Source organism: Salvia splendens, chromosome 13 (genome assembly GCF_004379255.2).
Source record: "Salvia splendens isolate huo1 chromosome 13, SspV2, whole genome shotgun sequence".
Classification (NCBI taxonomy): domain Eukaryota; kingdom Viridiplantae; phylum Streptophyta; class Magnoliopsida; order Lamiales; family Lamiaceae; genus Salvia; species Salvia splendens.
Window position 1 is genome coordinate 2,429,458 of NC_056044.1, and position 18,935 is coordinate 2,448,392.

The 18,935-nt window shown below is 38.5% G+C and overlaps 1 protein-coding gene across 1 annotated transcript; it reads right to left on the minus strand.

Moving 5' to 3' along the window:
* Positions 1 to 524: 524 nt before the first annotated feature.
* Positions 525 to 3,931, minus strand: LOC121762573 (putative disease resistance protein RGA3). Its single transcript, XM_042158490.1, has one exon. It carries the CDS (start codon positions 3,854 to 3,856, stop codon positions 662 to 664), a length of 3,195 nt encoding a protein of 1,064 aa, XP_042014424.1. The 5' UTR covers positions 3,857 to 3,931; the 3' UTR covers positions 525 to 661.
* Positions 3,932 to 18,935: the final 15,004 nt, after the last annotated feature.

Below are 18,935 nucleotides of genomic sequence, written 5' to 3' on the forward strand. Positions count from 1 at the left end.
TAGAACCAAAAATTTCATACAACAATGTGCTTAAATTTGTCAGGAAAAAAGTAACGGGGGACCATAATTACAAGAATAATACTTCTATTACTATATATTTTTCTGCTGAATATGAAATGAACTCTTTAATCACCATCCCTCCATCTCGGCGCTAATCGAAATGGACGTTGATTTTTGACATTTTCAGTTCAATTTTGACTAAATTCAATTCAGTCAAATAACTAAAATCCGCCCTATTAATCCCTATTTTTTGCGTTTATTTTTATTTTTATTTTTGGGCGAGTGTGCTGATTTTTATTGTTGCTAACGTACGAAAGCTACTCGAGAACCCATCACCAAAACACGTTAGCAACAACAAAAATCAGCACACTCGCCCAACAATAAAAAACACAAAAAAATAAGGATTAATTGGGAGGATTTTAGTTATTTGGCTGGATTGAATTTAGTCAAAATTGAACTGAAAAAGGTCAAAATTTGAATTGAAAAAGTCAAAATTGGAGTGAAATCAACGTCGATAGAAAAGATTGGCTATAATCATTTGATTCATTTCCCTCACTTGTTACTTGGAATTTGAAACCCATTCCTTTCCATTCGATAACAGGAATCTCTATCTTCAGCCCATAGAAATATTCTGAAACTAACATAAGCCTATATATTTGAGTTAATATGGAGAAATATAGATGCGGCGAACGTGGGCAATCTTGTGCCAATCCTCTCCTCTTCCTCTCTGACATCGCCTTTGCAGTTGTGGGCAACCAGTGACTCTTAGCTCATCCAGATTTGGCAGAGCTGGAATCGTTACAATCTTTGGGCAGTCTGTAACTTCGAGTGTAATAAGATAAGGTAGGTGATCTGGGAGTGATTCGAGCTCGGGAAGATCCCTTAGCTCTAGCCGAGTGAGGTACTGAAAGGCTTGAGGCAAGCGCGTCATCTTGGGAAGAAAATGTAGCTCAAGCCCGGCAAGATTATGGAGTTGTTTAATATCCTCTGGCAGCTCTACTATCTCTCGGCAATCCCATATATTGAGCATAACCAGAGCAGTAAGGTGGCGCAACATCCCTTCTGGTAAACATCTTATTCTACAATTTCGTAGATATAAACTTGTAAGCTCTTTTAAGGCTTGCAGACCTTCTCTTGTCACACAGATATCTTTTGCACCCATAATTGTTAGCCACCGGAGCTTATGGAACTTTGCCAACATTTCTATTGGGAAACATGTCAGGCTCTCTTCGACTTCCACACGCAATTCCCTAGGAATTTCATGCTCAGATAATAAACCCAAAGTTGAGCTACTGCATGTTAGTGACTCCAACTTTTGGAGGGATGAGAGTGGTGGCAGTATTAATGAAGAGCAACGCTCAATCCATAGTCTTTCAAGATTTGGGAATGCTTCTTTAATCCCTTGCTCCTTTGAGAGCCCCTTCAGATTTGGGAGACCAATTAATACCAGATTTATGAGAGCCACAAACTGTATCTTTCCCGGGTGTCCACTCCCAACTCCTCCTTCTTTATCAATAATATACTCCACCCCCACATCATCTAAGAACAGCGACTTGAGACAAGGTAGCCCTCCCAGATTTGGAAAACGCTTACAATTTTTGCAATTCCATATATAAATCAAAACTACTTTTCCTAGACATGAATTTTTCATCCAATCTGGAAGATATCTACCACTGAAGCCTACTATATAAAGTTTTTCAAGATTGTGGTGAGGTTCAAGTGCTTCCAACACCTTTTCATCAAGATCCTCCTCTGACTTGGATCGACCATTTCTTTCCCACGACAATTTCAACTCTGAAAGATTGTTTTTCTCCGCAATCTTTGCTTTCTTTGCATCCATATGGTCTTTTACTCTCTCCAAATGCCTAATATGAAGCCTTCCACTGAGGTTCAAACATTCCAGTTCCTCAAGTTGGTTATCTCTCTTGAGACCGACAACAAACATACTTAATGTTTTCAGGCCATTTAACTCTCTCATTTTGGATGGCATCTCACACAATGACTCGCAGCCCCACAAACATAGATGTTGAAGATTATGTAAGGATGTGAGCTTCTTAGGTAAAGCCACAAGCCTAACACATCCATCCAAGTTGAGGATTTGCAAGTTCCAAAGTGTACATAACGAGTTGGGGAGAGTTTGAATTTCAGAATTAGACAAATTCAAGGATCGCAAATGTTTATGATTGCCAATGGAAGGAGGCAAATCTTCTATTGCTTTTGCTTTTAATACTCTTAAACTTCTTAGCTCCGAGATGGAAGTAATGCTCATATCTTTTTGAAAAGTTTTAGGAAACAAGGAAGTTTTTTGTAGCAAATTTACCTCGCGGATAGTTGATGCACTTGTGAGATTTCTCTCACTTTGTACTCCAGGAACTTTGTTCTCCATTATTGATTCTGCCAGATCATGAACAAGATCATGCATACCAATCTCACTCTTGTTATCCACATTTGTTTGTAGAAGCGATCGAAGAAGTAGCTCATTACATATTTGATTTCCAACATCTTCCACTTGTAAAGTCCCCTTTGATGAAATGTGGCCATGAGCCATCCATAGAAGAACCAGTTCTTCTTTTTCAATGTAATGGTCCTTAGGAAATGCTGCAAAATACGCAAAGCATTGCCTAAGCTCCAACGGAAGATGATGATAACTCAATCTCAAAGCTGGCACTATCAAACTCTCCTCAGGCGACAACTTCCATATATCATTGTCTCTCACATATATCCATTCCTCTTCCTTTCTTTTAAACCGTACGATTCCACCAAGTGTTGTAGCAGCCAGGGGCACTCCAGCACATTTCTTCACGATCTGTTTCCCAATTGTCTCCAGCTGTGGAGACACCTCTTCATTTGGTCCGAAGGCGCGCTGCTGCAGCAGCGCCCAACAGTGCTCATCCGACAGCCCCTCAAGACAATGACATGGAAGTGTTGTCATTATATCAGCAACCTTCTTCTGGCGTGTGGTGACGACAACCGACGAACCGGCTGAGCCACATGATAAAACATCTCTCAACACAAACCATTTATCCTGGTGGTCATTCCAAACATCATCCATCACAATCAAATATCTTTTTTTGCTCAACAATTCCCAGAGGCGACGCTCTATAGCATCCAAGTGCTGAAGATCCCATGCTTTTCCTCTTCCCGTCGCAGATTCAATCATGGCCTTCGCCAGAGTCTTCATTTCAAAGTTATCAGAAACACAAACCCAAATTCTTAGATCAAAGTGCTCTTCCACCTGTGGATCGTTGAAAACTAGTCGAGCGAGAGTGGTCTTCCCAAGGCCGCCAACACCGATAACTGGCAGCACAGACATCTCATGCCTGTTCTTCACATCATTCAACAACGTCTTCACAATCTTGTCTTTATCTTCTTCCCTGCCATAAATCTTATCAGGCTCGTTCAACAGGGAAGCTGTCTCACGTGACGCAATAGCAACTTCTCTTGGTCTATCAATAGGCATCTCGCGCAGATGAAACTTAGCACGTTCCGCAGCAACAGCCTCCACTTTCTCGTTGACTTGCTTCATTCTCCTTGCGATGTTGTGGCGATACAATAATTTCTTGAGGCTGTAGCGGCTGAGTTTGGAATGAGAGTGGTTGAGTTTGGAGACATGAGTGTTGCACTCATCCAATATGTCATCAACCTCGTAAGCAATAGCGGTGAGCTTTTGAAGCCAGTTTCGAATTGGCTTGCTCTTGATTTGCTTGTCTTCGGCATCCTCCAGCACAGCTTGGATGGTGGTGAGAGTGCTGCAGAGTTTCTTCATCTCATCATCGACGCCCAAGATCAGTCCGATCTCCTCCTTGATAAGAGAGCTCAAATTGTCAAGAAGGAGTTGAAGAAATGCCTCTGCCATTATCAAACAACAATAGTTAACTTTTCTTCTTCTGATAGCCAAATGAGAAATTTGAGAGGAATGTGTGTTTATGTTAGCAAGAATAGAATTGTTAAACTTTAAAAAAGTATACTTTGTAAAAGTAAAGGAGTTGGGCCACCTTGACGATTGTCCATATGTTTTATAAAATTATATGAATTTGTAAAATTCATATCCATTCATTTGATGCTATGATCCAAATGACCCTCTTCTCTTCATGATTTTTCATATTCATTGGTTCTAATTGGACCACGTTGCATTGCCTTTCTACAATAATTTAAAGTGGAATTATTCTGTCACCACTTAGGCCATCCACAACGCTGTTCCTATACCGTTCCTATACCGTTCCTTAAACCACTATTTGAGGGCCCCACTATACTTTTTTACTCCATTCCTTAACTAAGGAACGGAACCTGCAACCCTCCGTTCCTTAACCGTTCCTTAACCGTTCCTTAAATTACTATTCATTCTATTTCAATTTTTATTTTTATTTCCAACTAAATTAAATTAAATAAACACACTTTATTAAAAAACAAACATACTTTATTAAAAAACAAACATACTTCATTAAAAAACACACAATATTAAAAAAAATTACAACTTAAACGTGGGAAAATAAAAAAACTACTCCGCCGGCGAATCATCCTCCGGAGGCGGTCGAGGTTTAGGGGGAGGGGGAAGACCAAGTAGTCCTGCCATATGCACAATTCCGTTCCACCAGGCCGTGTATTGGGCGTACGAGAAGCGGGAAGTGTCCGCCATTGTGGCGGTTATGTACGCCACCATAAGTGTGTTCGAGCCTCCTTGTGAGCCCGATCCCGAGGCCGACTGGCTTGATTCTCCTCGGCCCTTCCTCGCTCTAGCCGCTTTCGCCGCCTTCGTCCCTTGCGGACGACGGCGCCCACGGCTAGATCCCTCGTACTCGGCGGCCGTAACCCCAACCTCCTGCGTGCCACGATCACTGGGCGCATCGGTGTCACCAGACGAGTACTGGCCGCTCGTCGTGTGCTTCGTCCGCTTTGAGGTTGATCCCGAGCTGGAGCGGACACCACCGGCCCACCTTTCCTCGTCCTTGACGAGCTGCCAAATATCAACATATTTGAACTGTACACCGGTGTCCTGGTGGAAGGCGCGCATAGCCGCCCTCAGTATGTCGGCGCCCGAAGCTCCGCTTTGGTAGTGCGCCGCTTCGGTGGAGTAGATCCCGCAGAATTTTTTGACCTGTAAATCGACTCGGCCAAAGTGAGCACGAAGCATTGTATATTTGCGCTTCCGGGCCCCTTTCGGCTTAGTCTCGTGGTAGACATCACGGACCTTTTCCCAGAAGCACTTGGCGGCTTGTTGGTTGCCGACGATGGGATCATATGAGACGGTGAGCCAGGCGGTGTACACCGCCTTTGTTTCTTCGTTGGTGTAGGGATGCCGGCCCAGATCCTCCGGCTCCTCCTCCTCATCCTCCTCGGGTGCCTCAGACGCAGCCCTGTAGCTTCCACCGCCTCGGCCTCCTCCCTGAGTGGGTTCAACGGGGATATCCTCCCGAATCTGGGACAAACCCTGGGAAAGCCGCGAGCCGGAGCCTCGAGCGTAGGCATCCACATCGAAAGTGGGTGGTTGGTACCCACCCGGCGTCGCCGACCCCTGCGTGCCCGGCGTCGATGACCCAGAACCACCAAGTGTGTTGTACATGGTCTCCCAATCGCCGAACGCGTTGAGATCCCACCCTCCGGCGCCGCCACCACCGTAATTGCCGTCGCCGGACATTTTTTGAAGAGATAGAATATGAAAATTGGAGAGAAATTGATGTTGATGTAGGAAGAATAGATGTGTAGTTGTGTATAAAATGAATGAATTAGGTGTATTTATAGAATAAGAAAATAAAAATAAAAATTAAAAAAATTAAGAAAAAGTAAAAAAAAACGGTAATGTTACCGTTTAAAAAAAAATTTTTTTTTTAAAAATTCGATTTTTATAAAAAAAAAATAATTTTTGCGTCATTGCTGACGTGTCCCACTCGCGGGCCGGCGAGTGGGAAGCACGCACGCACGGGGATCGGCCACGTCGCCCAGGCGCGTGGAGGCTTGTTCCGTGCCGCGTTACGTGCCGTCGGCACCCGGCACGGAATGGGAACGAGACGGGAGCGGAATGCAGCGCCGCAACGCGTTCCGCGGCGAAACCGTTCCGGCGGAACGGCACGCGGAACGGTTTCGGCACGCGTTGCGGGTGCTCTTAGTAGCACGGATAATTGCAACTACATATATTTGGGTTTTGACTATATAAGATTGTGATACATGCATAATTCAATCTTAATGCAGAACACAACTAATATATGGATGGTAGTTTTATATTACATGGAAGTCATTTTTGGTTCATTTAAGAAAAAGATGACCTAAAACAATTGGAATATGACTTATGTATTACTCCCTCTGTCCTGTAAAAATAGGGAGTAAAGTGAGAGAGATTTAGAAAGAAAAATGATTGAATTATTGTTAGTGGAGAATGAGACTCACTTTATAAGAAAGAAAAGAATTGCCAAAAAAGAGACTATTTTTGGGGCGGATCAAAATGGAAAAAGAAACTATTTCTATATAGGACGGTAGGAATATTAAAATCCGAATTTTATACAATGAACTAAAAATGAGCTAAAATACCTTCGTAATATCAAAAAATGATAGCAATTCGTTCAGCAAATAAGTTCAATTTTGATCATAATCCATTTGTCATATAAACTATATTCATTTTACAAATTATGAGTGCAGATTTTAAAAACCTCATAACTTTGAACCTTTTGCCACATTTCAGATTTTAATGTGTAAGATTAAAAAGGCTTTTCAAACAAATGTATAGTACTAATTATGGACTTTAATCTTCTCCAACCCCAAAATAGCTAAACTAAAGATAGCAAATCGAAATGCCACCAATTTACCAAGATCATATTTTTAGTTAAGGTTTTTATTTTTATTTTGAGCCAATATCAAATCAAGCAAGACTGAAAAAGCAAACAGAAACTCACAATGTATTATTGAACATAAGATATTTCTGTTGAGAAAAGGGGAAGTATCAATAAGCATTAAAGAAGAATAGAGTTCCAAGAAGCATTGAAGATGTGCATGCATTGTTCCAATAGTAGTGTAGTTCCATGAATATACATTTATTGTAGGATCTCAAAAGTCACCAACATCCCTATAAATATATGGGTGTTGAGTACCATTTCATCATTCAATCAAAATACAATAATCTTCTCCCATTGCTTTCTTCTCTAAATATGTTGTCTATACCATTTAACATGGTATCAGAGCGGGTTTGGACTCAGATAAGGTATCATCATCGTCCTTGATACCTTTCTCGGCCCCTTCCCGTTTTTTTGTTTTTCCTTTTTCCGCTGTACCTATAACCATAAGCCAAAATGTCAAATGACAACTATATAGTAACCGAAACCTCAGATTCATCTATGGCAGATGAATTTGCCCGGCAATTTGCCAACTTTATGCGCAATAGTTTTGCGATGAACCAACCAAATCCACCAGAAACAGCTGCCATGCCATTCAGAATTGACACGCAGCCCCTCCACATTGGTGGGAATAAGTTGAATGGAGAAAATTACGCCCTTTGGTCCGTATTGATGAAGACGGCAATAAGCGGTCGGGGAATGGTATCTCACGTCACCGGAGTGCCTCATTCCCCACCGCGAACCGATCCAGCCTTCATACAATGGGAACAAGCCGATCACTGTGTGATCACTTGGTTAGTACAAAACATTGAGCCTCGACTGGTCAGTCGAGTTTCACAACATCCGACGGCAAAGCATATATGGGATGCGTTGGCCGTCACATATGGGAGCGGAAGAGATAAAATCCAGGTGTATGATCTTCAGTTCAAAGCAACCACACTGAGACAAGGAAGCAGTTCATTAGAAGAAATATGGAGCCGGTTGGGAGAGATCTGGATTTCAATCGACCAAAAACAGACGAACCCAATGAAATGTCCAGAGGATATGGAGATTCATAACAAATTCATACAAGATCAGAGAGTATGTCAGTTTCTCTATGCAATTGATAGCAAATATGAAACAACTAAGAGGGAGATACTGAAAATGGACCCGCTTCCCTCCGTCGACTATGCGTACAACCTGATTCAGCAGGAGGAGACACGACTCCGAGTGTTACAACAGGCAAACACCGGCGGAGCAGCTGCCATGGATGGAATTGGAACTGGCCTCGCCATCCGAGGGTGGCAGAACCCTACCGGCGGCTCTCGGGGTGGCGGTCGCGGCAGCAACGGTGGTGGTCGCGGCAGCAACAGTGGTGGTCGCGGCAGTGGCAATGATAGAAATCGGCGAAGTGATGAAGAAGACAAGTCAAAATTGGTGTGTTCCTACTGCAAACGGAAAAGACACACAAAAGATTCATGCTTTGAACTAGTTGGATATCCAGATTGGTGGGAAGAGAAGCACGGCAAGCCGCCGCAACCGCAAACACCCTGGAACCGTGGCGGGCACGCCGCCGCAGCAGTTGGAGGCGACGGAGGCAACGCCGTGCAGGGGGTCGTGCAAACCGCCGGTGCTGTCCAGCCAGGAGGAAGGACCAGAAATGAAGCTGCTCAGCCGGCGAACACAACCGGGGCAGCAAACTTCGTTGCCAGCGGAAGTGGGAGTGTAATTCACGATTGGAGTGAAGAATTGATGAGGGGAGAGGCGGCGCCTGATTCAGGTAGATTAGGGTTAGGGGGCTCTTTTATTGGAAGCCCCCAAATCTTTGGGAAATTGCAGGTTTTACCCCATCAAAATTCTCAGTCACAATTAGCCCCCAAATCTCCTGAAAATTCCATAATTTCCCAAACCACTTGCCAAAATCGATTTCAGCCTCTCGAGAAGCTTGGAGTTGTGTGTGCAGTATCTAATGGCCATGAGAAAAATGATAAATGGATTTTTGACTGTGGGGCAACCGATACCATAACATATGATGCCTCAGACCTTACCAACCTTCAGAAACCTCTAAAATCTCATATCCAAACTGCCAATGGGGAATTTACGGTGGTTGAGGGGGCTGGAACCGTTAACATTTCCCCAACTTTGCAGTTATCAAATTGTCTATATATTCCTTCGATGTCTCATAAGTTATTATCCATTAGTCATGTCACAAAGGAATTGAATTGTACGTTACTAATGCAGCCACAATTTTGTCTGTTGCAGGATATCCGAACCGGAGAGATAATTGGACGTGGCACTGAACGTGATGGGCTTTACTATGTGGATGAGATAGCTCAAAAAGGGACTGCCATGTTAACTCACGGATCAGCTGACCGGAAAGCTTGGCTTTGGCATCGGCGCTTGGGTCATCCATCTATCGGTTACTTAAAATTATTATTTCCTAGTATTATTCCTAAGCATGACATGTACTGTGAAACTTGTCTTTTATCCAAAAGTCATCGGAACTCTTACCCATTAAGTAATACTCGTGTTGAAACCCCATTTGCCTTAGTACACTCTGATGTTTGGGGGCCCGCACCAGTTATTGGGGGGCAAGGTTTTCGATATTTCTTAGTTTTTGTGGATGATTGCACTCGCATGACCTGGATATATTTCATGAAACAAAAATCTGAAGTTTTGTCACACTTTACCCATTTCTATAACCTTATCCAAACTCAGTTTCACAAAACCATTCAGGTCCTTCGGTCAGATAATGGGGGGGAGTTCGTTAATTCTACCATGAAACAACTCTTCCAAAACAAAGGTCTTATACACCAAACCACATGTGCTCATACTCCCGAACAAAACGGTGTGGCTGAAAGGAAAAATCGATCTCTCCTCGAAATGACTCGTTCTATGCTTATAGAGTCAAAAGCCCCGAAACACTTCTGGCCAGAAGCCATTGCCACCTCAGCCTATCTCTTAAACCGATTGCCCACAAGTATTCTCAAACACAAAACTCCTCTACAAGTCTTGTCCACCTTCACAAAAATTCCTCCGCCCTTGACTCTTGAACCTCGTGTCTTCGGATGCTCCGTTTTTGTCCACATTCCTAAACATGAAAGAACTAAACTATCCCCTTGCGCTATCAAATGCGTTTTTGTAGGATATGGGGTAAATCAAAAGGGGTATAGGTGTTTCGATCCAAAGTCCAACCGGATGTTTCTTACAATGAACTGCAACTTTCTTGAAACTGAGTACTTCTTTACCCATCTTAGCGGTCAGGGGGAGAGTAATGTTAGGGATAACAATGATACGGACCCGCTAAGTTGGATCTCAATGCCACTGCCAACGCCAAGCAATCCTGATGCGGATCTATCAGAGAAAACAGTAAGCAATTCCGCTGAGCAAGTCTCTGATGTGGTAGAGTCCATCGTAGAAAGTGGCATCGCCTCAAATATTTCTCCGTTAAGGTTATCCAATGTAAGTAATCCTGTGGATACAGATAATTGTTTAGCTAACACTGTAAGTGCAGAAGAAAATTCAATTGAGGCCGAAGAAAGGGAAATTGAGGAAGTCGAGGTCGAAGGAGTTGACCCTGACACTGGGAGGTACATACTTCCACCAAGGTCAAACAGAGGAGTTCCACCCAAAAGGTATACGCCAGAGAGGATTGACAAGAAAAAGCGGTACTCTGTTGTGAACCTAGCCAAAGGCCATTTATCAGAGATGGCTCGGGCTTTCGAGAATGCACTATATGAGGAAGAAGAAATACCACAGACATGGGAAGAAGCTATGAAATTCAAGCATTGGAGGGAAGCAATGAAGAAAGAGATTGATGCACTGATTCGAAACCACACATGGGAGAAATGTGCTCTACCAGAAGGGAAACGACCAGTGGGTTGTCGATGGGTCTTCACTATCAAAAGAAGACCTGATGGCTCGATAGAAAGGTACAAGGCACGACTTGTCGCAAAAGGCTATACTCAGACATATGGAGTTGACTATTCTGAGACCTTCTCTCCAGTAGCTAAGATGAACACAATTCGGGTGTTGTTATCCATTGCTGCTAATAGGGACTGGCCATTACACCAGTTTGATGTGACGAATGCCTTCCTACATGGAGAGTTGAAGAAGGAAGAAGAAGTTTACATGGAGGCACCCCCAGGTTTTGCAACAGATTTTAAAGCAGGTGAAGGGTGCCGATTAAGGAAGACCTTGTATGGATTGAAGCAATCTCCAAGAGTATGGTTTGGGAAGTTTGCTGGGGCAATGATTAGCTATGGATATACACAGAGCAATTCAGACCATACACTATTTTTTAAGAAGCAGGGTGACAAGATCACATGTTTAATCATATATGTTGATGACATGATTATTACAGGTGACGACCTAGAAGAGATTGAGGAATTAAAGAAAAATCTTTTTCAGGAATTTGAGATGAAGGACTTGGGGAATCTCAAGTACTTTCTTGGGATTGAAGTGCTAAGGTCAACCAAAGGAATTTTTCTGCGACAAAGGAAGTATATCTTGGACATCCTAGCAGAGACTGGCCTACTGGAATGTAAACCAGCAGACACTCCTCTGGCGGTTAATCACGGATTACAAATCAGAGAAGGAGCCAAGTTGGCTGACCGTAGTCGATATCAGCGACTAGTCGGAAAACTCATATATCTCTCGCACACTAGGCCAGATATTGCCTATGCAGTTGGGGTCGTAAGTCAGTTCATGCATAAGCCGCAGACAGATCACATGGAGGCAGCACTTAGGATTTGTCGGTATTTGAAGGGAACTCCAGGGCATGGAGTGTTGTTCGCTAAAAATGGGCATCTTGAGATTCATGGTTATACAGATGCTGACTGGGCAGGGAACCCAAACGATAGGAAGTCTACAGCAGGCTACTTTACCTTTGTTGGAGGTAATTTGGTAACATGGAGAAGTAAGAAGCAGAAGGTGGTGGCTCTTTCGAGTGCCGAAGCAGAATTTCGTGGGATTAAAAGTGGGTTGACCGAGATTTTATGGTTAAGGAGATTGATGAAAGAGATTAATCTCCCTCCAAGCAAGTGCCAGTTGCATTGTGATAACAAAGCCGCTATAAGCATCTCACAAAATCCAGTACAACATGATCGAACGAAGCATGTGGAGGTTGACAGACACTTCATCAAAGAAAACATTGAGAATGGGATTGTCGAACTCCCTTTTGTTCGCTCTGAGGATCAACTTGCCGACATCCTAACTAAAGCAGTCAACTCAAGGAGCTTTGAAGATGTGCTTTCCAAATTGAGTTTTGGAGATCCCACCACTCAATTTGAGGGGGAGTGTTGAGAAAAGGGGAAGTATCAATAAGCATTAAAGAAGAATAGAGTTCCAAGAAGCATTGAAGATGTGCATGCATTGTTCCAATAGTAGTGTAGTTCCATGAATATACATTTATTGTAGGATCTCAAAAGTCACCAACATCCCTATAAATATATGGGTGTTGAGTACCATTTCATCATTCAATCAAAATACAATAATCTTCTCCCATTGCTTTCTTCTCTAAATATGTTGTCTATACCATTTAACAATTTCAGCCACTTAATTCACTTGAACCCTCGTCCCTGTTGGGTAAAAAAATGTTCCATTTTTTGCAATTATCCATTAATTAATCTCACAAAAACACATAGATAGATAGAGAGAGAGAGGGGAAAGGAGGGAGCTGACCAAAAGTGAACTTCTGTTAGTTTAAAGCCGGCCAAGAGCTTCCGCCGCCATCGATTCAACAACATGGTAATCCACATTGCTTAATTTTTTTTGTACTAATAAACAATTGTAAACATTCTGTGAAAAGTTTTTGGTTCTTACCATTTTAAAGACTTCAAATTAATTTAATTTTTAAAATGGTAAGAACCATAAAATTTTCCTTAATAATCTAACAAATATGATAACTTTATAACTTTATTTTCCTGTCACACAAATATGATAACTTTAACTTTATATCTTACCAAATTAGGTTTATTTTATGTATAAGTATAATGGATAGGTGATTATAATCATTGTAGTGTGTTATTCATATTCATATCAATTTATTTGATTCATGAGGTATTATAAAGTTGATTAGCGCACGAGGGATGGAGGCTAGTCTCACGTATATTTCATCTAATTGTAAAGTGATTCATTATACAATTGGATATAATCATAATAGATGTGTTTGCATACTCACACTGCAGTTAAAACTTTTTGCAGACTAATGCATTGATATTCAATTAACGTTGTACTAATATTAATATACTTCAATTCATTTTTACAAGTAATACTATATCAATAACTAAATATCATTGCTTAGTTGTATGAACTATATTAGCTTATCAATTAATCTATATCCATATGGTAAATTACATAAATGATTATTTTAGATTCAAATCTATTAAGTGATTATGTGGTATACTGTGCAAATACAGAGTAAAAAATGATCATGAGATCTTTGAAGAAGGCAGCAAAAACAGAAAAAAGTAAGTAACTCACAAACAATGTAAATATATAAATAAACTGTAATCTATTCTATGTCAACACGAACACGAATACGAACATGAGAAACACGACACTTTAGGAGTTGGGAACAACACTCTACCAATCTTTGTACCTAATCGACTACCTTTCATTTAAAAAACTTTTTCCTCCTACATTCCATCGAAACATGGGATATGCATCCTAAGGCGAAGAAGCGCTACTCCTCTAACTCTCTCTATACTCATCTACAACACCAGGAACCACGTCATATTCTATGTACTATTTACACAGACGTATCTCGTTCCACGTGGCCCTTGTTTGTGTCCTTCTCAAGCACTGTCTCTTCGCCCCGCTCTGCTGTTTCACCATTTCCAGCGCCTGCCAGAATCAGACAGAGAGATTATAAGATGGTGCTCGTTTCAGAAGGGGTTCATTATCTCTTCCCATCAGCAATGCTAAAAAGGATATAATGGGAAAAGTGTTCTCAAGAAAATATCAAAGAATTGAGTCTTGATGGGAAGAGCCGATTTCGGGAAATGGGAAAATAGGATCGGTAGGGAGTGGAGACGAACAAACCGCCACCATTGCACAAACCAATACTTGGATAAGGAAATGGAAGGGAGGATGAAATGATAAAAACACTTGTGTTGATGGGAAAAGTAGCAACAAGAAAATATCAAAGAGTGAAACTTGACGGGAAGAGCCAGCTTCGTGTGGTGGAAATTCAATTTTTAGTAAATGGGATGAATAGGGGGTGGAATGCAGTAAATGGGTTCTTTTTTCGTTCGTGGAAAAAAAAACCAAACACGGGTAAAGTTCGTGATATTATTTGCCAATTTTAAAGTTCGTAGGAAAAACCCAACTTTTTGAAAGTTTCATGATATTAGATGCCAATATCCCAAAAAAGAAAGCCTCATCTGTAAAGACCCGCTAAGCCGATATTATTAGAAACGATATTATTAGCTTGATTATCTATATAAGTAACTTTTAGGCGATTAAATCCGAGCTATGATATATTGTTGTTGTTGTTTGTTTGACGATAGAAAGTGAATAGAACACGTAAATATATTACACCTATATGAATATAATAAATTTAAATAAATAAATAAATAAGATGAGTTTTATTTTATATATTTAGATTTTAAAATACACAAGTTCGGAGAAAAATAAAAAAATATTAAAAGTTCGTGACAAATAGCCTGTTAGCATGTTAATTGGATTTTTTTTGCCATGTTAATTTTTTTTGCCAAGTTCCATCCATAATGCTTTTCATCATCTTGATTTCACATATATTCAACCACTCGTATTCATCCAACTACGATTTGGAAGTAGTTAATTGGATTAGCAATGGCTACTAATTAGGTTATGATTTATTATGCTAGCCCATTTTATTGTCTTGACCACTTTCTCATCTTTATATATCGGGTAATTAATCGTGTCAGTGGCTACTTTGTAAGCATATATACAAATTTTAAAATTTGTGTTACATTTTGTTATAAATAACTTAATTACTATGCTATGACTTTTAATAGTACTAAAATTTCGATTTGTATTCAGAGTTTTTGTATTGTATCAATAATAACGTTTGCTAGATTAATATAATAGTATCGTGAGTGGATTTATTCGGTCGCATTTTATTTATTTATTTTTATTTTAAACAAGCTTAAATGAAAAAAAGCGAGCAAACATGTCTATTCAAAACTCACTAATTAAAGAAACGACCATATAACAACACGAAAACTACTCAACGGCCCATCAACAAAACACGTCAGCAACAAAAAAAAAAACAACACCCTCGCCTTTATCTCTATATTCACCTAAACCCTTCCTAATGAAAGTAAGGGTGTGAAAAATACCATGACTTAGAATATTTAATTAGATTTGAACCTTTTGGATTTTTAGATCAAACAGAATTTATTGTTTTTCAAAATTTGTATCTGCTTGTTTCGATATCGGGTCAAAATGGGTGAAAATCATCCCATAAATTAAATTCTAACACAATCACTTTTAGGATAAAAATTAACCAATGTTTTGAACCAGAATCATGACAAAAGGGTGTGCTCTTTTAATATGTATAACTGTATTTGTGGGCATGCAATTTTTACCACTCTTGTGTTTACTTATATTTCATGCCAAATGATTGATCAATTTTTTATTGATTGCTTCTGAATGTTTATCGATTAGAATAATATAATACTCCTACAAAACACGCTGGACTATAGCTTGTCGTAATAAGTCAACTTTTGGTTGCTTAACCATTTTGTCCATATTAATCTTTAAATTGAATTTAATGATCTAAGTGTAATTCTGCTGTTCCTCAGTTTTATTTACATTGATGATCTAAGTGTAATTTTGTTGATAAAATATTTTTTAGTAATTAATTACAGTATTATGATAGACGATTTGAGTTTTTATTCTGATTGTAATTAAAAATCATAGAACAAATTGTTCAATTTAATAACTAATCAATAAATACAAATTATTAATCTTCATAGCTACTCATTTCTTATTTTAACTACAAGATGAACATTATAAAGAATTCATTAATTACTTTAATTACATCTACTATACAATTAATAAAATATTCGATGGTAGTTAATAGTTATCGCAACGTGATTTTAATTTCACTTTGAATAGTGGTAGACTGGTAGTAGTAACATTTAATTACAAAAAGGGTCAAATGGATACCAGTCATAACGTGTTTTTGGTCCCATTCTCTTAATAAAGTACTCCATATGTTTTAATATGATTGGCATATGATTGGTTTGTAGCATAAATTATTTCACTCGGTTTACTTATATAGTAATTATATCTGAACTTGTCTCGTACTTAAAAATAGTAATATTAGTATGAAAAATATTTTGCCATAATGTCCCTATGTCACTTTGCCATAGCTATATTTTATATCAAGACTAATTTACCCTAATGCTATATTAAGTAAATTTATACCATTAGATTATTATTGTTTCACGTAATATAAAATTCTTAATACACATTAATATAGAGTACTTCTTTGGATATGAAAGGATATATACATACTGTTCAATTATGGATTGTTCATAGTGTCTATAAATTATCAATTTTATCATAAAATGGGATTTGGGGCTAATATATGCCGGGCTAATCATGCTCAATAAATTCATGGTTTCTTTTAATTAGTAGTAGTACATTTTTCTTGTTATAATTTTATTTTTTTGACAAATAAATGCACTTATAATTAGGAGGAGTAGTAGTAGTATTTTACTTGATACAATATGCAATTCTTAATGATATCATAAATCACATTTCATCTCAAATAATTATAAATACTTTATGATATAGTTTAGAGTTAAACAATGTATTGGTAATTAATAGTACTCCACTTTGATGTATTTAATCAGAGGACAGAGAAAAAATAGATTCGTTATAGTATTAACTTTTAGAAGTTTGAATATCAAGAAAGTTACAAAATTTTAAAAAAATAAATAATGAAAACTCACTAATTCTCAGGTCACTCATAAGGGACTCGAGTTATTTTTAGGTCAACATAAATTTGATCATGGGCTATTCAAAAGGTTTTTTAGGTTAGGAAAACTTATCATTCTATACTAATTTCAATTCTAACTGTATCAATTTGTCAAATTATTTGGATCAATTTTGGATTTTAGACTGAATCAACAGCATTAGAGGATCTTCGTAAGTTTATCTCATGGTTTAATCCAAATTAGTACTACCACCGTCCCCCATTAATTGCTACTTGTTCACGTTCACCATTTTACTATAAATAATAAGTATGTCTCATATTCTTCTAATTCATTTTAACTCACATTAGACCCATATTCCAAAATATTAGTCCATTCATCCATATACTTTTCACGTGTATTCAAATATTCATTTAATATTTTGCCTTTATTTATTGCTCCATATATATATATAGTTAATGAGTCCTTACATAAGATTATTTAGTAAATGACGAGTAATTAAAATTATAAAAATGAATTATAATTTGAGACGACATCCTTATGATACCTTATCTAAATTTACTTATTAAGCTCATAAATTTAATGATTTTCGAAATAGAAAGTATAGCAATAAAAGAGACTAACACAATCATATTGAGCTCATAAATTTATTGATTTGGGACAAATCTCCAATTTATTTGTTCTACATGGGTGGTTTGGTACAACCGCAAAGGCCGTCGAAAGTGCAGATCCTCTGACCTTTTTCGCATTTTGGGCATTCTTCATTCGAAAAGCATCGCGGAAAAGCTGAATAACAAACATAATTTTTTTAAAATTTAAATACCAAAATATATTCATAAAATATTGATAGGATCATAGTTGAACTTACGAAAAAGGTCAGATACTTGCGAGTTACCACTTTGAGATTCACAATTCTTATTGGATTTGCAAGGCCTGGCTGACATGCTTGCTGTATATATATTTAAAAAACCCTAAACCGTGAGCTACAGTGAAAAACAAAACAATTTAAATTTTGAACATAATTTCTATGTTAGAGAAGACATGCTAACCCGTGACAACCAACAAAAGGGTAACAAAAAATATCAACTTTCGAGAAACCATGATTAATTCTTGAATTCTTTGACGCATGATTTCTTTTTTTTTTTTACTTCTGATGTAGTCAGAATTATAATCTTTAAAGTGGCTTATATAGTGTACATTTTTACAAATATTAAATACAAGATTGTGAATTTTCTACCAAATCCCATAACAATATAAGAAGTTGATTTACACGATATATATTCCCCATTCCATTTGTAGTGATATATTAATGACAAAAATCAGTTAATATGAATTAATTATGGTAATACTCCATATTAGATCAATATAATTACTCAATTAATCAAATCAGTAATAATGGAGTAATCATGAGGCAATATATGGCAACAATGTAAGAAAAGATTGTGTATTTTCCTTTTAAAATTGGAATTACAAAATAGGGTAGTGATAAATGTATATAATTGCATGTACATAATCGATTTTTTTTTAAATATTGTGTATTGAAAATGATTTATAAATATTAATAATTAATTTAAAATAAATTACATACTAATCATTTTGCAACACTTTGGAGGAGGGAGATTAAGTAGAATGAAAATAATGTGTTGGTGTGGAACTAATAAATAGATAAGAGTTTGAGGACTAAAGTGAAATAAGTATGTTTGCCTTAGTCGGCAACAGTTGGGGACTTGAAACGGCCGAACTGATTCTCCAGCTCAAGCTTAGAGAGAAGAGAGGAGCAGCTCAGATAATACTTCTACAATCATGTGAAAGAGAGAGAGAAGAGAGGAGGCACTATCTTTGTTAGGTTCATAGTTGTTGTTGCTGTAATCTTCAGAGCAATTTTGTATTTGAGCTTGAGTGTTCTTGATCATCTCGATCGATTGTAGTTCTCGTTGTATCTTTGGTGTAATTGAATAAATCTTGGACCGTCTTCTCCGTAAATGTAGGTCTTACGACCGAACCACGTAATTCCTCGGTTGTTTCGTTTCGTTTCGTTTCGTTCTTGTCCTTGTTTCGTTTTGCAATTGATTTGTTCTTGAGTATTGGCGCCGTCTACGGGAAAATTGAAAGGATCTATCGATTGCAATGTCAACGGCGAAGTTCGAGATGGAGAAATTCAATGAGTTTGGGTTGTGGAAACTCAAGATAGAGGCAGTCATGATGC